This window comes from Monodelphis domestica, chromosome 1, assembly GCF_027887165.1.
Source record: "Monodelphis domestica isolate mMonDom1 chromosome 1, mMonDom1.pri, whole genome shotgun sequence".
In the NCBI taxonomy this organism is placed as follows: Eukaryota; Metazoa; Chordata; class Mammalia; order Didelphimorphia; family Didelphidae; genus Monodelphis; species Monodelphis domestica.
In genome coordinates this window covers 753,686,795-753,706,336 of record NC_077227.1, presented here as the reverse complement: position 1 = coordinate 753,706,336, position 19,542 = coordinate 753,686,795, and the positions used below count along the sequence as shown (strand labels likewise).

General features: G+C 56.9%; 1 protein-coding gene across 2 annotated transcripts in view; it reads left to right on the top strand.

The window, feature by feature from the left end:
- Positions 1-19,542, top strand: part of NBAS (NBAS subunit of NRZ tethering complex) — a 177,290-nt gene that overhangs the window by 110,936 nt on the left and 46,812 nt on the right. For both annotated transcript variants that reach the window (XM_056814754.1, XM_056814758.1), the window contains exons 36-41: positions 5,343-5,510; positions 5,982-6,095; positions 6,344-6,467; positions 16,334-16,410; positions 16,737-16,874; positions 19,007-19,236. In XM_056814754.1, coding sequence (XP_056670732.1) covers positions 5,343-5,510; positions 5,982-6,095; positions 6,344-6,467; positions 16,334-16,410; positions 16,737-16,874; positions 19,007-19,236 — 851 coding nt within the window. The remainder of the gene's footprint in view (positions 1-5,342; positions 5,511-5,981; positions 6,096-6,343; positions 6,468-16,333; positions 16,411-16,736; positions 16,875-19,006; positions 19,237-19,542) is intronic.

Below are 19,542 nucleotides of genomic sequence, written 5' to 3'. Positions count from 1 at the left end.
TTTTGGTGCATTTATTGGTATTTCCTCTTCTATTTCTTCTGTAGCCTGGATTTTTCCTCCATAAAAATTATCCAGGGTCAACTCCTACTTCTTTTTTTTTTTGGTGTTGGAAAGTTGTTGTTCCTGGGCACTTTTTGCCATTACTGTGGTGGTTTTTCCTTCCCTTTCTAATTAGAAATCTGAGTGAGATGGGCAGGCTCTCTGTGTATGGAGCTAAGGAGAAAGGATTTTGGCTGAGGCCAGCTCTTGAGTCTCTGCAGCTTCTGCTGTTTGCTGCCCCTCTCTGTGCTATCTCCCTGCAGGTGCCCACGGTCTGTGCTCCTTGGCCTGCTGGTACCTAGCTGCTCTTAGGGGTAGGTCCTCAGTGGTCTCAGTCAGCTGCCAAGGACTCAGAGGTGCCCCTCACTCATTCCAGAAGTGCCCCTTGCTCACTCACTGATTCTAGCGAGAGCTGGCTCTGACTCTGGCTCCATAGGTGGGGTGGGGGAGGGTGAATCAGCTCACGTTTTGGTGAAATCTTTTTCACCCCCTTATGGTATGGAAATCCTCAAATCCCAGGTATATTCAATGCTGTACCCTACTGTAGAGTCCCTTCATTCATGTGAATTTTTTTTTTACTTTTTGAAGTCGTCTGTATCGGTAGGTGGTAAGGAGAGGAAGAGTCCTGCATCTAGACTACAGCCATGTTTACCTGGAAGTCTCTGTTTTCTTTTTTAAACAATATTTTTCTCCCATTACATGTAAAAATAATCTTTATAGGAAAACATTTTGAGTCTGAAATTCTCTCCCTCCCTTCTACCCTTCATCCCTCACTTTTTCCCATCCACTCCCCCTTCCTGGAATGGTAAGCAATATCAGTCATTTTGTGGAAGAGATCTCAAACAATAGCAACCACCCCCCTCCAAAAAAAGAATAAACAGAAAGAAAGTGAAATATGTATGTTTTGGTCTGCCTCAGTGCTTCCTCAGAGGGCAGATGACATTTTTCTTCCCGAGTCCTGAGAATTGTATTGGATCTCTGCATTGCTGAGAAGAACTAGGCCATTCACAGTTGTTCAAGAAGAAATAAATTGCTGTCATTGTGTACAATGTTCTCCTGATGCTGCTCACTTCACTCAGTATTAGTTCATAGAAGTATTTCCAAAATTCTCCTGTTCATCATTTCTTATAGCACAATGGGTTCAGCCATGCCCCAATTGATGAGCAACTCCTCAATTCTTTGCTACCACAAAGAGAGCCGATAGAAATGTATTTTTTATAAATAGGTCCTTCTCTTTGCCCTCCTTTTTTTTAAAATTTCTTTGGGATATAGACCTAGTAGTTGTATTGCCAGATCAAAGGGTATGTGCAGTTTTAGAGCCCTTTGGGCATAATTTCATATTGGTCTCTAGAATGGTTGGATCAGATCACCATTCTACCAAAAATCCCATTTTCCCCACATCCCTTCCAATATTTATCATTTTCCTTTTCTATCTATTGGCCAATCTAATAGATATGGGGTAATACCTCAGAGTTGTTTTAATTTGCATTTCTATAATTAATAGTGATTTGGAGCATTTTTTCATAAGTATCTAGATAGATTTGGTTTCTGAAAACTTCATATCCTTTGGAAAATGACTTCTATTTTTAAAATAAATTTGACCTATGTCTCATTTCTCTGAGCTACTTGCTGTAAAAATATTTCTCCAACTTTTTGCTTTCTAGTCCTGGTTGCAGTGATTTTGTTTATGCAAAACCCTCTTAATTTAATGTAATCAAAACGATCCATTTTGCATCCTATTATGCTCTCTCTCTCTCTTGTTTGGTCATGAATGCTTCCCTTCTCCATAGCTGTCCATCAGACTGTTTTAAAGGTGAGTCAGGGATACAGAAACTTCTCTCATTCAAGACAATTCAAATAGGAGGATCAAGCATTGAGTAGGTGCTGGCTGTGTTCCAGGCTCTATGATAAGTACTGGAGAGAGCGAGAAAAATGGACCCTCATCACCATTCAACTGTAGGGGGTCACACTCTAGGGGGAGGACTGGCCAGAGCCTTGGGGGGTGCCTAGTGAGCGTGGCGGGGCACAGACACGGAAGAAGATGCAGGGAGGAGACTGTATCCGTGTGTGCTCACACCCATTGCCCTGCGTGCCCATCCCTGTCACACGTGCTATGGGCATGTTCGAAAGGGGCCTTGGCGATTCCTCCCAGACGGAGTTCCTTTCTCCAGGGCACAAGGGAGATCCAGGCTCCAACTTTGCTTCGATGCATGAGGCCCCCATCAGGTTCCAGGAGAAGGATAAGAACAGTGTAGACAGAGCGGAGAGTGCTAGGGCACTGGCACCTCTCGACGGCTCTGACACGGCACGGTGCCCACAAACAAACATCTTGGCGTGGCAATTCCCAAAGACAGTCTGGGCCAGAAAATGCATTGTATCTGCACTCTGGGTGACAAAGGGAACTCCCTGCTGAGGCTGGAAGGCCCACGGGCTGAGCGTCCACTGGGCATCGGCCGAATTTGGTGGTGAGGCCCGGGGCCACATGAGGGGGGATGGAGACGCGCCCGTGCCACTGGACTCAGCCCGGATGGCGCTTCTTTTCCCAGAACAGGAGACTGTTTGGAGGGGGACACCTGGGAGGAGAAGGGCTTTGGGTCCGGGCCGTGGGAGGACGGCTGCAAGGACCTTGGAGAAGGCTCACTGGGGCCCTAAGTGAGTCCAGGACCTGTCGGCCTGCCACGGGGGCATCCCTCCCCAGACGCCTCCCTTCCTTGGGGGGCGTCTGACGCCTCCTGGGAGGGCTGGGCCTCTTTGCACTGTCCCATTGGTGTCAACTGACAAACGTGTTAGAAGAATCAGATTGTGTTTGGGGTCCGGCCCTGGCCCTGCGTGGTGGAAGGAGACGCACGAATCCTAGACTCTGAGAGACAACCTCAGTCTGGTCATCTTCTCTGACCACCCCATTTTAGGGAGCAGTCATTGAGGAAAGGACTTGCCTAGGCCCGGGGGGCAAGACAGGCTGCAATGTGAGTCCCAGCCTTGTCTCCAGGCCAGGGTTCTAGAGGGATCCAGGGCCGTGCCCAGACCTTTGGGCAGAGGCTGGATGAAGACCCTCGGTACGTAATGCGGTCCCTTCCATCTCCGAGGGTCCGAGCATGGTATCCCTTTGGGCCCCAAAGAATGGCCATCCCCAACGAGGAGGGTTTGCTCTAGAAGCATGGACGAGGGCATCCTATGGGCCACGCACTGAGGAGCCAAAGAGAGGCCAGAGCAGCCTCTGCCCGTCAGGGCTCCCAGCCCAGCCGGGTGAGGATCGTACAGACATTGGGATGGTGGGGAAATGGGGCATTTGGAGAGGGGGAGCACGAAGGGCCACCTTCTGCAGACCACTTCTGAGTGTTAAAGGGCCGTCTTCATCTGCTGGGGAGCTCTGGACTCCTTTTTTGAGCCTCAGAGGCCCTTTTCCTCTCTTTTGAGCTTTCTTCTTTCTCCTCGTCAGCTCGTCTTTCATTAAGAATGCAGCATTGGCATCCTTGGCACCAGGCTGGCAATCCTTTATTCAGCTCCTGCTCAGTGCAGAGCAGGATGCTGGGCACGGGGGCACCTTCCTTGTCTGGGTTCCCTGCCCACGGGGAGCTCGCTGTCTAGCAGCCAGTTCAGATACTGTCAGAGGTAGTGGCTGTGCCATGGAAGGGTGTGGGAGGGGCAGAGCTTGGTGGGATTCTGTGGGCGATTTCAGAGTCCAGTGTGGTGATCAGGGAAGGCTTCCTGGAAGCAGTGACTTTGAGCTGGCCCTTGAAGGTGCTTTCAAGAAGCAAAAGTGGGGATGGCACTGGCAGGGCTTGGTGACTCCTTGGAGGGGATGGGTGACCTCCCTGGGGATGCTGGTGGGGGAATAAGGAAACTGCTCGGAGAAGGCTGGGGGGAAACGGGGAGTGTGGCTTTGCCCAGATGGGGTGTAAGGCAGTGCTTTCTGAGGGATGGCCCTGCTGGCTGTGGTGTGAGATCTCTGAAGAGAGATGGGACGGGAGCTAGGAGTGGGCTTGGCACTTCCATGCTGGAGGTGTCCCTTCCCAGATGCAGGTTGCACACCTTCTGTGCCCTGTGGTTCCCGGGTCAGACCAGAGTCAGCCTGGCACCCGCTGCCATCTTCTCCCAGAGAGTCGGGGGCAGACGCCTTTTTCCTTCTTCCTTTTGGAATTGCAGGGGAGAATTGGGGCCGATTTTCTTTTTCTGTTTATCCTTCTCTGGTTTGGGAATTTAGAACTATAGTTTTCCTCCCAAAAATAGAATCCTAGATTTAGAGCTAGTTGGACCTGAGTTGGGCCAGGTGCCTCCTTTCTCTAGTTTGATGAGCAGCATGCCTGTATGTATCTCTATACATATGTATGTGCATGCACACGTGTGCGTGTGTGTGTGTGTATAGCCATAGCAAAGGGCTGATTGGTATTTGTATGTTCTGTTCGATTCACATGTAAATCCACCTGATCTCAGAACTTTTCAGGAGTTCATTTATGCCTTGTGTAATTTTTCTCTGAGATTTCTTTGTTTAAATCTCCTTCTTTATTAATTTTATATTTATAAAATAGAACTGAAGTGGATTTTGTTGGCATAGGATGAGTATAATAGTTTTTAATGCTTTTTGTTACTTCTCATTTGTGGTGAAATCATCTTTTTCTTTTTTTTGAATTTGGTAATTGACTCATCTTCTCCCTTTAAAAATCCAACTAGCCTCTTTTTGTCTTAAAATAGTTCATTCTCTCAGTCTTTTTATTTCCAGGTTTACTTATCGTCTCTGATTTTTAGGCCGTCCATTTTTTAGCTCGTCATTAACTTGTTGGTTTTCTTGGGTGTTGGCTGCAACCTCGGTTCGGTTTTCTCTCTCATAGGTAACATTTAGAGGTCCAAGTGGGTTTTTTCAAACCTAATGCTACTTTGAGTGTCGTCGTCATAGACATTTGGGGTGTTCCTTACGGGTTTATCCAATTTAACTTTTTTGCTGTTTCTGGTTTTCTCACTTGTAATTTAGGATGGGGTGATTTTGTTTCAGTTGACCTTCATTCTTAGCTCTGTCATCTCGCCTTTCGCCTTCTCTGCGGCTCTCTCGCAGACTTCCAACACGGTCCTTTTCCCCTCTGGAAGCCGAAGAGGTTGGGCTGGGGCCTCCTCTGTTGGGTCTCCTGTCTGGCCCCCATCCCGGTGGGCGGGCTGAGGCAGTTGCACGAGCTCCTTCCCCCTTCTGAACCCCTTTAATGGGAGGGAGAAGGCGTGGGCTCTGGCTAGCTGCATCCCGTGTGCTGGGCACGGAGAGACTTTTCCTTCCAGCTTTAAAACGTGCTCTTTCCACGCGGCCCGCCTGATAGGATGAAGCCGGCCTCCCCTCGAGCCAGTCCGGGGACCTGCTGCATTGGACCACGGCCACCACCATGAAGGTCCTCTCAAACACCACGACGACCACCAAAGCCGTGCTGCACGCTGTCAGCGACGGGCAGTGGTGGAAGAAGTCCTTGGCCTACCTGCGGCCCCTGCATGTAAGGCGGGCGCCATCTCCCTCCCCGTGGCAGAGCCCCGCCGGGTCCTCCTCCGCCCCCGTCCGGCCCAGCCACTCCCGTCACCCGTCCTGCATGCCAGAGGGCGGGCAAACCTCAGGCCCCTTTCCCAGGCGCCTGTGCTCCCACCTGGGGCTGTTCCTGTCTCTGGAACAAGGCACGGGGGTCCCTGCCAGGCTACGCGCCCCCGAGCTCGGCCCCCTCCCAGCGCCCGCTCTTGGCTCTGTTGGAGGGCGCTTCCTGCTCCGGCTGCCATTCTCCCCGTCGCTCTTCCTGTTGGCTCGGGTGCTCTCCCGAGAGCCGTCCGTTTGACTTCAGAGCTGTAGACGGGAGCGTCTGCCTGGCCTGGTCACGGCAGAAAGCCAGCCCGGAGGCCGGGCCATCTCCGCTCCTGCTCCCGCGGATCCTCCCCGCACCTTTCTGACGCCTCGCCTTCCGCTGGCCTCCGTCTAGGGTCAAGACCTCGGGGACGTTTACGGCCGGGGAGTGGGCGCCAATGCAGGCCTGCACCGGCAGGGCTGCCATCCCTTTTACGAGTCCCTGCTGGCCAATCCCTTCATCTCCGAGGTGAGTGCGTGGCTGCCCGCCCCCAGGAGTCTTTGCGCCCCGCTCATGTCCCGCGCTCGCGGCTGCCCCCCGGAGCGCCCCCCCCCGGCCACTTGGCAGGTCAGAAGGGGGGCTTTACGGTGCCCCAGAACGGCTGGTTTGAAATGAGGCTGTCGGCCGCGTGACCCTGACAGGCAAACTGGAGGCTGCCGAGGGGCCCTGCAAGAAAAGACCTTGTTCACCGGGGCCTCCCTGCCTCCTCCTCGCAGTCCGAAGTGACCTATACCGCATACCAGCACGTGGCCAAGGAGAGCTTTGCGGAGGTGCTGCTGAGAACAGGGAAGCTGGCAGAGACCAAGAGTGAAGGCGACGGAGGGTTTCCAACCACCGAAGGTAGGCAAGCTGCATTCTCAGCCGCGGCCGGAAGGGGGCTCTCTGGGTCCTCTGCCCCCCACGTTCTTTCTGCGGACCCTCGGGGCCCGGCAGGGGCCTCCACCATGGCACCGTGGCCCGGCTCCCCACCCGGGCCTGAGGGTTCGGGGGTGCCGATGCCGCCTTCGTCCCGGGCCCTCTGTGCCGCGGGCAGAGGCCCGCTCGGGGTGAGTTGGGACCATTTCAGCGTCGGCCTTCTGTCCCTGGGAAATGGGGAGGGGCCTAGAGGGCGTGCAGGCCGCGATGGGGCAGCTCTTCTATTGCTTTGTGCTTTGGAGCCTCCTCCTCCCCCGTCCTGGGGTGGGCTAGAGAGCGGCTCCTGGGAAGGCGCTGAGGCGCAGGGGGTGGGGCTGGAGGAGAATCCCTAGGCGGGGGGAGGGCCCACTGAGGAGGAAGGAGGACGGCCTGGAGACAGCTTCCGGGGTGAGGGCCAACCCCAGCGAGCAAGGGGCAGCCCGGCCTGGAAGCGGAAGTGGGAGAGAGAAGACGTGGCCGGAGACGCAGGCAAGCCTCAGTCACTCTTGTTACCGGCGTCCTCCGGCGCTGGCTGGAAGGCGGGTGGACGCTCTGCCTGCGCAGCGCCCTCACGCTCGGCAGAGTTGTCGCAATGCTACTCAGGACTGGCGAGGGCGGCAGGAGGAGGCTGCTCGTGTGGCTGCCCACGGAGGGGCCAAAGCCGAGGGGCCCGATTCGGGGGGACGTGGTGCCGCTCCTCGGCCCGCCGGAGCTCGGGCAGGCTGTGCCGTGGAAGGGAGGGAGGAAGAGCGATTCCGTGCTGGGCAGCTGTGCCAGGCCGGGCTCCTGGCGGCAGGGGCTGCGGAGTCACGGAGGGGAGGGGGCTCGTGGAGCCCGTGAAGGCAGGGGAGGTCTGCGGCCTGGCTCCGGCCTGAAGGGAGCCTCTCTCCTGCCCACTGAAGGCCTTCCTAGAGTGGCAGGAAAAAGTGTCCTCATTATTAGGTGGGACAGATAATCCTGAGAGGCAGCCCCGAGGCAGGAAGACTTGAATTCAGATCCAATCTCAGCCCCTGGCTGACTGTGTGACCTTGAGGAAGTCACCTCTGTCTCAGTTTCCTCAGCTGTAAAATGGGCATTTTAGCTTCCTGGCGGTTGTGAGGACAAACTGAGGCGATGCTTGTGAAGGCTGTGTAAGCCTTCAGGTGCCGGGTCAAGATGCGAGCCGCCATCATGAGTTCTGCTTCTGGCTTCCCAGGCTTGTTTTGATGGGATCGCTTAGTCTGCCTTGAGGGGCTCCATGTATTACCCCTCGTTTTAGGGGCATGCTGGCAGCTCCCAGCCAGGCCTCGGTCCCCGCTTGAAGAGTCAGGAGGCCCTTCTCCATCACAGCAGGAATTTCTGTGGGGTGAGGAGAAGGGCCAGAGCTGGCCCGCTTGAGAAGCAGTCCAGGGATGGAAGAAAGGAATCTGGGAGGAGTCTGGCCTCTGGGCAGCTCTGGATCAGAGATGACCTGGGGCAAAGGCCTGTCCCTAGGAGGCAGAAACTCCATCCCCCGCCACCCTCCCAGAACAGCCCAAAATAGAGGTCTCGGCTCAGCGAGCTTGAGGGGAGCTCGTGGGTGGAGGATCTGTGGCGCGGGGGACGCTCCCAAGGACGCTCCCTTCCTCTGACAGCGAACCATTCCTGTGGGAAGGAGCACGTGAGGCACGGTGAGCGGCGTTTATCCGGTGGCACCAAGTGTCCTCTTGCCCATCTTGCCCAACGCGGGGGGAGGCGTTCTTAGGCAGACAAGGAGTGGACACCAGCCCATAATATCAAACAGCAGCTGGAGGAATGAAAGGGAGAGAGTGTCCTCTCCCTGGCAGTGCCCCTAGGATGGAGGAAGCAGTCAGGAGAGGGAAAAGCGGATCAGATCTCTAATAAATCCACGCCCAATATCCAAGGTGTGGAGGGAGCGGACACAAAGGCTCTCAACAGGACAACAAACTCGGTCCTCCTGAGGGATTTCTCCAGATGTGTAAGAATCGAAGAAATGCAAAGCAGAACCCCAAGGCTTCACCTCATCCCCAGCAAAATGGGGAAGAACATCAAGGATGGAAGAATCAGCAACTGAGCAACTTTGATAATCCTGTGAACTGGCTCAGCCACTCTGGAAAACAACCTGGAATGATCCAGGAAAATGACCAAAATGCCGACGTGCCCGAGACGGAGCATCCTCCAGGGAGCTCTTGGCCACAGTTTTGGTGACGGCCCTTTGGGAGCTGCCGAGGCCCGGAGACAAAGTCAATGCTTATACATTTCAGAGTGACGAAAAAAGCCCATCTTGGACATTGATGGACATTCCTGCAAAGTAAAAAATGACGATGCAGACCTCTGGGAAGCTTGGGAAGATCGTATCACCAGCTGCCACAAGGCAACGTGAGCAGACTGAAGCAGCGTTACACATCGCGGTGGCTTGGTTGGTTGGTTGCCGTCCTCGTACTCAGGGAGGACCACAATGACGTCATTATGTTGGGGTCAGCCGCGGCTGATCAGACCAGTCCAAACTCCAAAGGCTGTGCCCTGGTCCTTGGGGATGGAGACGGCTCTGATGTGCGCATCTCCCATTTCTCTAAGCTACTCAATTCTGCTTTGCCCGTAGAGCACAGAACCTTCTCTGATGCCACATGCCATGTTGGACGGTCCTCGGCCAGTGACCCTCAGACTACTATAATGGAAATGACAACGAGGGTAAAAAAACAAATGGAAACGACTTAGCTTGTCCCCTGCCTCTGGGCTTTGCTGCCTCATGATGGCAATAAACGTTCCCTCCACCCTGGAGGCCCTGCTCTCACCGGTGAACCTCGTTCGAGGAGTGCCCGGGCCAGGCATCCTTCCTCCTCTTCCATGTCTTCTCCTGACCTTCCGTCTTTGCCCCCATCCCCCCTGCATGTACCTTCTCCTCATCTCTCCACTTTTCAGTGCCCTTTATGGATTCTTTCCCTCATCTCTTTGAGGCTGTGGCCTGGCTTTCTTCTAGCCTCTTCCTAGGGCTTAGCATAGTTCTTGGTGCAAGGTGAGTGTTTAATAAATGCGTGTTCACCTGACTTATCTTGGTAGCAAAGAGGGGAAAACTAACTTAGACTTCTCGATGCCAGTGGAATGCAGGTCTCATTTGCTGCCATGTTTGCTGTTATGCTAGGTTGGCTGAACAGCAGTTTAAAAAAATTTTTTTTTCAAGTAATTTGTTATTTATATATTTTAAAGATTCATTAACTTTTTTTTGAGGTCCAAATTCTCTTCCACTCCTCCCCTTGAGGAGCCAAGAAATGCAATATCAATTATATGTGTGAAATTCTGCGGAATACTTTGGATAGTAGCCATATTAGAAAAGAAAAATAAAGTGAAAAGATTGTTCTTCAATAAGCATTCAGAGTTCCTCAGGCCTCCCTGGGAGGTGGGCAACATCTTTCATCTTGGATCTCCTGGAGTTGCCTTGGGGCACCATCTTGATTAGAATAGGGAAGCCTTCACCGTTGGTCATTGTTACGATGTTGCTGTTACTCTATACAGTGTTCTTCTGGTTCTGCTTGCTTCATGTTGCATCCGTTCATGTAAGTCTTCCTAGGCTTTTCTTTTTCCCCCCTGAGGCTTTTCTGAAAGCAGTCCCCTCATTATCTCTTATAGCACTCCTTCACAATAATCTGCCACAGCGGCTTCAGCCATTCCCCCACCGATGAGCATCCTCTTGATTTCCAGTTCTTTGCTGCCACCAAAAGGGTTCCTATAAGGACTTTTGTACAAATAAGTCCTTCTCCTTTTGCCCTGATCTCTGGGGTACAGACCTAGCAGTGGGTCAGAGGGTGAGAACAGTTTTATAGCCTTTGGACATAGTTCCAGATGGTTCATCAGGATGGCTGACCAGTTCACAAACCACGAGCAATGTCCCTCTTTCTCCGCCTCCCCTCCAGCCTTTGTCCTTTTCCTTTCCTGTGATCTCAGCCAGTCTGGTAAGGGTGAGGTGGCACCTCGGAGTTGTTGTACCAGGCATTTAATCTGGACACTTTATGTTGTTGTAAATACTCCTCTTTTGCACTTGAGCTGCCGCTTCCCCCATTTTAATATTACTGGCAAGGGCCGGCTCGCTGCTTCTAGGTTGGGGAAGGATATATTGGCAGCTGAAGACAATGAAGAAGCAGAAGATGCCCCTAGAGATGTAAAAGGAACACTCAGTCCCGCACTGTGGCCCTTCCCGACTCTTCCAGCCCTCTCTGCCTTCATTTCAGTCTTGATACGCTTCCCCTGGGACCCTCCGGTGGATTCTTCCTGGGACTGAAGGACTGCTGGCTTCCTGATGTTCTGTGGCAAAGCCCTTTGGGTCTGTCATCACCTGCCATCTTCCCTTGGCCAGTAGTAATGGACTCGGAGACCAACAGAGGTGTCTGTGAATAGATTCATTTTGGTGCTTGTAGTCCTGGGGGTTTCCTGTTGGAAGTCAGGTGTAGAACTTCCAGGAGCCTTGGTGAGTAACTGCTTCAGCCTCCTCTTTCTACAGATGAGGAGCCTGAAGCCTATGGCAGGGTCACCTGGCAAGAGGCAAGATTTGAACCTGGTTCCTGTGTTGGGTGAAACAGAATTTTGTAGCAGAGGGAATTCTGTAGAATTTGGCAGCAGGATTTTCATAGCCCACACAAGGTCTCTCTCTCTTTAGAGTGATTAGTTGGGGCAGCTCGGTGTCTCGGTAGATTCAGAGCTAGGCCCAGAGACGGGAGGTCCTGGGTTCAAATGTGCCCTCAGACACTTCTAGATGGGTGACCCTGGGCAAGTCACTTCACCCCCACTGCCCTGCCCTTACTGCCTTGGAACCAACGTACAGTTTTGATTCTAAGATGGAAGGTCACGAATTAAAAAAATAAAATGAAGAGATTCGAGACCTCGGCGAGAGCTGCTGCAGGAGAATGTCGGCAACAAAAGCCAGAGGGCTGCAGGGCAGAGGAAAGTTGCTCTGGAGGAAATGGAGCTGAGGGCGGGACACTGGCCCTGAGCTTTGGCTCGGAAGGAAGGAGAGCCACAGGAGGTCAGCCAGCGATCCCGCCAGGCCGCGCAGTGCTGGCCGGAGCAGCTTCTGCGGCGTGTGGAGGCTGTCGGTCATCCTGACAGCCAGGGGCCCCCCTGGAAGGACTCAGGGGAAGAAGGGACCCGAGGGGGAGCACCACTGCCCCTGGCTCTGAGTTTTCCTTCTGATAATGAGAAACAGAGTTGGGGAGATGGGAATTGTGAGGAATAACTCATTCCGGGGTCAGGGAGCATTCGGGGAATAGAACGTGCTAACTAACGAGAATGAGTGTCAGATAACCAGATGTGACGCTCTACGCCTGCGTGGGGTCCCTGCTGGAGTTAGTCGGCGTGTCCACATGCAGTCAATTCATTAGAAATTATGATTTATTTACTACCGAGAGTCATTTTTCTGCTCTTTTAAAAAATGGCAGTTATTACGGGAAGAAAAGGCCATCGTCCATCATGTGGCGGTAAACGTTCTAATGGCAACAGCTGTCTTTCACCTTTCCGGGGCAGCATGTCTCCTCCTTTCCCGTCATCACGTGGGCATTTGTGTGGCCGTGTCTCAGCTTCGTCAGGCGGTCGTCACGGGCACTTGGAGGAAGATTCGGACTCAGTCCAGAAGGCAGCCATCACGGCACCATGGAAGTAGCCGGGGGGGCCTTGGGCCTTCGTTGTGTCTGGCCCCCGGGGCCTCCTCCAGCGAGGCTCCGCCCAGGCGCCTGGGTGGCCCTTCTGGTCATCTGTGAATCTTACTGAGGGTTGCCCGTCCTTCATCCTTCCTTCCCTGCCCTCTTCCCTTTGGCCGCTCGATTGACCTCCTTGTCTGACCACATGTGCCCTGCTGAATGCAATTCTAGGGTCCTGTTGGGACCTTTGAGGTTGAGCATGGGACCCTGGTGTGTCTCCTCCATCCTGGGCTCCGTCCGGAGCCCAAATTCCGGCTGGACTGTCCCTTGGCCATGGCCCAGCCCGATAATGGGGAAGACGCTCCTTAGCTGTCCCAGTGCTGGGGAAGCCCCACCGGGGCCTCTCTCAGCATGTCACTGCCTGAGCCGGGTCAATGACCCCGGCTGACCCGGGGAATCTGGGGAGGGTCTGGGGAGCAAAGACAAGGGGAGAGGAAGCCCTTCCACCACAAGAGGCTCCGGCCTGAGGAGAGGCAGAGCCAGGATGTGGGCCGAGATGTTCCTTTAGAGCAGTGATGGTGAACCTTTTAGAGATGGAGTCCTTGCCCCTCCCCGAGCGAATGCCGTGCCCCTCCCCATGGGGAAGGAGGAAGCACTGCTGGGTGGAGAGGCGGGGGAAGGGAGGAGTGTCCTCAGTGAATGTAGAGAGGGGGTGGGGAGTGGTCTGAGCACTCTGCTTCCCTCCAGCTCTGCTACCTGTGAGCTGCCCTCCTTACCCCTGTGTGCTCCCATTGGCTGCTGGGCAGAGGGGCCAGGGAGGCATAGTGGTGAGGGGGAGGGGAGGGACTCCACCCAAGTTCCTCTGCTTTTTTAGTAATGAACTGGGAGTAGGGAGGGGGAGGGGGTGGCTGTGTGCCCACAGAGAGAGCTCTGGGTGACGTCTTTGGCACCTGTGCCATAGGGTTGCCATCACTGCTTCAGAAGGAGCTTCTGGAGGGCAGCGCATGGTTCTAGGCACATGCCTGAGTCAGGGAAAGTCTCTAGGCAGCCTCCCCCCCTCGCACCCGAATCCCCGAGGCCCTGCAAGTCCTGAGATGGATGGTCTGTCCCCAGTACACTGGAGGGACCCCAGATTTTGGGGTGCTGGTGGCTGCTGCAGACCCCGGCTTGTCCCGTCCTCCCCCGAGCTTGGCCCAGCCAGAACAGAGACTCGTTCAGTGCCTTTATCTGTCAGGAATGGCTCTCCCCGACTCCACACGTCCCCGTGAGCGCTGGCCCTCTCCGGCTCAGCCTGGGGACCTTCTGCGGACTTCCTGGGGCTGGGCTGGGCGGTGCCTCCGCTGGGAGTGACCGAGTGGGTCCTGGAGACCTCGAAGGCCTCCCCAAGCCCGACCCCTTCCTGTCCTCCCTTTGTTGCCCCTGGGCAGCCTTGGCCTTCTTCCTTTGCGAGGAGGCCAGAGGCTTGGTGCCCTGGAAGGCGGGCGGGCAGCCCCGGAGCCCCTTCTGTCTGTCCTCTGAGCCCCAGAGTCTCTTCTCAGCCGCTGAGGTGAGATTCCCAAAGGGGGCCTGGGGGTACCCCAAGGGAGGGCCGGGAACCCTGTCCTTTGCTTTGGTGGGGGGTGTTGTGGCAGGAGCAGGAGACTGAGACGAGGCCGCCCCGGGGTGGAGCCCCTGCCCTTGTCCTTCACTTTGGGGTCCGTTTGCTCCTTTGTCAAATGAGGGGGGCCTTGAGACGGAGGCTCCGGAGCCCGCCTGCCTTGGTGCCCCCCCACCTGCTGGGGTTTACTCGGGGACGACAGACTAACTTCATATCAGTGGAATACGGCCAGGAGGGAGAACGTGCTGGCCGGATCGTGCTGGCTCGGGTTCTACGGTTCTCCTCATCCCGAGGGAGCCTCCCTCACGAGCAGCCCTAAATCCTCCAACTTCTGGGGCCTCCGTCCTGGGCACGTGGGGGCAGGCGTTGGCTGCCTCTCGGCGGGCCGGCCAGAACCTTCGCTTGAAGATTTTGTGTGGGAGTGAGTGTGTCTGTGCGTGCCCGTGTGCGTGTCTGTGCGTGTGTCTACTATGTGCGTGCCCGTGTGCGTGTCCGTGTGCATGCCCGTGTGCGTGCCCGTGTGTGTCTGTGCGTGTCTGTGTGTCTGTGTGCGTGTCTATGTGCGTGTCTGTGTGTGTCCGTGTGCGTGCCCGTGTGCGTGCCCGTGTGCGTGTCTATGTGCGTGTCTGTGTGTGTCTGTGTGCATGTCTGTGCGTGCCCGTGTGCATGTCTGTGCGTGTCTGTGTGCATGTCTGTGTGTGTCTGTGTGCATGTCTGTGCGTGCCCGTGTGCATGTCTGTGCGTGTCTGTGTGCATGTCTGTGTGTGTCTGTGTGCATGTCTGTGTGGGTCTGTGTGCCTGTGTGTGTCTGTGTGCGTGCCTGGGTGTGTCTGTGTGTGTCTATGTGCGTGTCTGTGTGTGCCTGTGTGTGTCCGTGTGCGTGCCCGTGTGCGTGTCTGTGCATGCCCGTGTGCGTGCCCGTGTGTGTGTCTGTGTGTGTCCATGTGCGTGTCTATGTGCGTACCCGTGTGTGTGTCTGTGTGCGTGCCCGTGTGTGTGTCTGTGTGTGTCCATGTGCGTGTCTGTGTGCGTGCCCGTGTGCGTGCCCGTGTGCATGTCTGTGCGTGCCCGTGTGCGTGCCCGTGTGCGTGTCTGTGTGCGTGCCCATGTGCGTGTCTGTGTGCGTGCCCGTGTGCGTGCCCGTGTGCGTGTCTGTGTGCGTGCCCATGTGCGTGCCCGTGTGTGTGTCTGTGCGTGCCCGTGTGCGTGTCTGTGTGCGTGCCCGTGTGCGTGCCCGTGTGCATGTCTCTGCGTGCCTGTGTGCGTGCCCGTGTGCGTGCCCGTGTGCGTGTCTGTGTGCATGCCCGTGTGCGTGCCCGTGTGTGTGTCTGTGTGTGTCCATGTGCGTGTCTATGCGCGTGCCCGTGTGCGTGCCCGTGTGCGTGCCCGTGTGTGTTGGGGTGATGCTGCCCGCGGGAGCCTCACACCAGGAAACAGTCATTGGGCGGAGAGAGTGGAGCCGTTTTCTCTTGTTCCTTCGTCCCTCCCTCCGGGGGGAAGCCCCCAAGGGTCTGGGCTGCTCCGGGGGCCTGGCCGGGGGTCCCGTGCCCAGGGGGATCCGTGGAGCTCGGGTCTCGCGTGGGTTTAGGGACCAGCCCAGTTGTCGTAAGAAGTCGGGACGAGCGCGTGAGGGAGCGTGAACGGCGCCGTGTGGGGCCCGGACTCGAGGCGGGCTTCCCGGAGGGGGTGGCCTTGACGGGTAGGCAGGAACAGAGGAGGATTCCAGGGACCCCGGGAGGAGCGTCCTGTCAGCAGAGGCTGTGGGGCGTGTTGCCCGGCCTGGGAATGGAACTGGCCAGTTTGGGCGCAGCGTAGATGGGAGCCGGCCAGTGAGTGCCCGGCGGAGGCGGCGGGGCCGAGCGTGGCTGGAGGGTCTGGCCTGGGGACATTGTGAGTCGGTTTGTGTCCGGAGGAATCAATGCCCCACGCCCGGGAGCAGCAGCCCCCCATCTCTCTGGCAGAGAACAGGCTCCCTGGAGGCACCCCAAAGCCGCGGGGGGGCTCGTGATCTCCCCCATCTGTTCTGGGCCCCCCCACGGGGAGAGCGCAGAGAATTAGGCTTCGAGGTGTTGTCGCGCCCCTCAGCCTGTCTGCCGCTGTGAAGCTCCGCCAGCTGGGCGGGCAGGAGGGCAGGCAGGAGGATAGGTGGGCAGGAGGGCGGGCAGGAGGGCGGGTGGGCAGGCAGGAGGGTGGGCAGGTGGGCGGGTGGGCAGGCAGGCAGGCAGACGGGTGGGCAGGCAGGCGGGTGGGCAGGAGGGCGGGAGGGCAGGCGGAGGGACCTTCTGGTGTCAGTGCCAGCCGCCAGCCTGGCTAAGCTGAGGAGTCTCGTCATGGCCACGTTGGCCTTCCTGTTCTGCCCCGAAGGCCGCCTGCTCAGGCAGCGTGGTGGGCCCTGGAGCCACGTGGGCATGGGCCCTGCTGCCAGGGGTGCCCGTGGCATGGCTCGGTCCAGGTGGGCAGGGGGCTGGGCGGGTGGCCTCTGCAGGAGAGGAGGGTCGCTGTGCCCGCCGGCCCCGGCGGTGCCCTCCTGGCTGGCCTCGCCTGCTCGGCTCGCTGTGAGAGGCCTGGTGCGGGCCGGACGCTGACGTTCTCCTCCTCTCCCCTTGCAGTTCTCCTGCAGCTGGCGAGCGACGCCTTCCCCCACGACCTGGCCTTGGCCTTGGCCTACCTGCTCGCCCTGCCCCAGGTGAGAGACCCGGCTGAGGGCGCGCGAGGGGCGCCGTGGCTCCCGGGCACTGCCCGGCCCTGCCCGCCGCCCCTCTGCCCTTCCTCCTCTGTGCCCCGGCCCGCCTTCCGCATCCGTCTGCCGGGGAGCCAGAGGACGAGAGAAGGGGAGGCCTGGCAGAGGTGTGGAGGGGGAGATGGAGCCACCAGGCCGTGGGGGGCGGGGCGCGCTGGCTGGGAGGGAAGGGTTAGATGGGGAGCAGCCAGGAGGGGGGCCTGGACGGGCGAGGCCAGAGCCGCTGCCTCCAGGCTGCTCTGCCTCCGGCTCCGCCGGCCTCCTCTTTCCAGGTGGTGGACGCCAACAAGTGCTTCGAGAAGCAGGCGCCGTCCGCCCTGGTGCTCCAGCTGGCCGCCTACTACTACAGCCTGCAGATCTACTCGCAGCTGGCGCCCTGCTTCACGGACCGCTGCCACCCGCTCTACCGGGTGAGTGCGCCCAGGGCCGCCCCGGCCCTCCTCGGACGGGCCCTGGGGCTCGGGAGGACGGCAGGGCGCTGGAGGAAAGAGGAGGCTCTCCGGCCGCCCCAGAGGCCAGACCGGAGCTCGAGGGAGGGAAGCTGGCTCCGAACGCCCCTCTCCGAGGCTCCGTGACCCCTCGGGGGATTCAGAGGGCCCCCAGGTTCCTTCCGTCTCCCCGACTTCTCTCCTAGAAGGCTTCCTTTGGACCTTTGAACCTTTCCTTCATTTCCTCCATTTCTTGGGCTAGAGCTAGAGAGAGGCCTGACGAGGGTGGGCCAGGGTGCTCGGGGCTTGGCTGCCCGCAGGAGAGCCTGCCGGGCGCCTCACACTTCTCTGGCCCTCTGGCCCTCTAGTCCCCTGGCCCTCTGGCCCTCTTGCCCTCTGCCCTCCTGACCCCCTGACCCCCTGGCCCTCTGGCCCTCTGGCCCTCTGCTCTCCTGACCTCTCTGGCCCTCTGGCCCTCTAGTCCCCTGGCCCTCTGGCCCTCTTGCCCTCTGCCCTCCTGACCCCCTGACCCCCTGGCCCTCTGGCCCTCTGGCCCTCTGCTCTCCTGACCTCTCTGGCCCTCTGGCCCTCTAGTCCCCTGGCCCTCTGGCCCTCTGGCCCTCTGCTCTCCTGACCTCTCTGGCCCTCTGGCCCTCTAGTCCCCTGGCCCTCTGGCCCTCTGGCCCTCTGCTCTCCTGACCTCTCTGGCCCTCTGGCCCTCTAGTCCCCTGGCCCTCCCCGAGATTGTAGGCCACACTCTGGACCCTTGTTGGGCTTGTGCTCCACAGACCCCCAGATCATTTTCTGATAGCTGTCTTCCCCCTCTTGTACTTCTGAAGTCTGGGCTGTAGGCCGAGGCCTGACCTCTCCCGGTTACATTCTTCTTACTAGTGTGGCATTTAAAAGAGTGGATGCCATAAACTGTAAGAGTTAAAATGGTTGAGGTCTTAAACTGTAGTGATTCAAATAGTGAAGATATAAATTGTAGTAGCTATAAGAGTGGGTGAGTAAGTTGTGACCGCAGGAAATATGTTTTCCCTACAGTGTTTTGTTTAAAATCAAATATAAGGTGGTCGCCAGGGAAATATTCCCAATTAAAATATACCCAAGTCAGCTGGGTTTTATAGAGATTTTAGTTTATACAAATGAGGAATTAAAGAAAGAGAGAGAGAGTAAGAAAGGAATAAGTATGAAGGGCCTTGAGCCAACATGGCCCAGACCTGAGTCTTAAGAGAGAGATCAGTCAGTCCTTAATCACTCACCACAAGGTCTGACTAAGCAAGGATTCTAGTGACAGCAGGCCAGCTCCATCTCAGCTGCCTCCACCTGCTCAATCCTCAGTCTGAAATGTCCCCGAGAGAGTCTCGAGAGAGACCCTTCCAGGCAGCCTTTCCCGGCTGACTCTCCAGAGAGAGCTTTTCGCCTCCTTCTATAGGGCATTTTCTCCTTTGTCACCTCCCCTAAGTCCTTACATCCACCAATCACAGCAGGCGTTTTCCAAAGGACCGCCCATCTGAATTCACACCTTGCTCTCACCATTCTGGGTAGACTAAAACTTCTGAGTAATTCACACCAGGAAAGCTCTGAGGAAGTTCTCAGCTCTTTGCTCCGTGTAAGTTCACAAGTTGCCTGACCTTTACAGGTACTCGGCACCCCTTGTATTAGTCCTAAAATAGGCCCGGCTTCAGTATGGCTGTAAGCATGGCTCATTGCTCTGCAGGGAGTTTTCTCCCCTAAAGCAGCCCTGAGTAGGGTGCTCCCTGCCTAGGTCCTCCCATTTCTGATCCAAGTAGACTTCTCACATTTTAGATCTACGTAGCCTCACTGTTCAAAATGGGGAATGGGCTTAACCACATGTTCTGAGGTGGAGTCTGAGAATCTTTTAACATTCCCAAGTCTGAGGAATTTCAGGATTCACACTAGGCTTGTCCCCCCGTGCGGCCCCCGGACATCTCAGCCTTGGTGGGGTTCCCCTTCCCGTCTCGCTCTGGCTGGGCCTTGGTGTTCTCCTCTTGAAAGTGGGCCTCGGAGGCTCGAAGGGGACGGGAGTGAGGAGGGGCTTCCCCAGCCCGCCTGACCGTACTGTGCTTGTCTCTTGGGCCGGGGCACCGCAGGCCAACCCCAGTGAGCTCGTCCAGATGGTCACCAAGCACGTCTCCGACCTGGAGGGCCAGGCCTGGCCTGAGGGCCTTGGGACGCTGGTCCAGCAGCTGGGCTTCTACCACGAGCGGCTCCTGGATCTCACCCAAGCCCAGCTCCTCCGGAGCCTGCACAAGGGCGTGGACGTGCCCCGCTTCGCTGCAGACACCCAGTATAAGAGGGAGACCATCCTGGGCCTGGCGGGGTGAGGAGCTCGGGGCCCGGGGTCACTGGACTGGCGGTGTCCGGCATTCGATTTTGTTCAGAGCTGGTTGGGTTTTCCTGGGCTTTCCCTCACTTGGTTCTAGCATCCACAGGAGGTGCCTTCATTGTCCCCCTTTTAGAGATGGGGAGTTGTGCCTCAGAGGAATCCTCATGGTGGGCCTCAGAGGGAGTCTGGCTGTGCCGGCCCAGCCCCTCGTTATGGCCTCCATGTTTTTCTGAGGACAAATCTCTGGCATAGAGAGGGAGGTTTGCCTTGGGTGGCTCCAGGGTACAGGTTGTCCCGAGG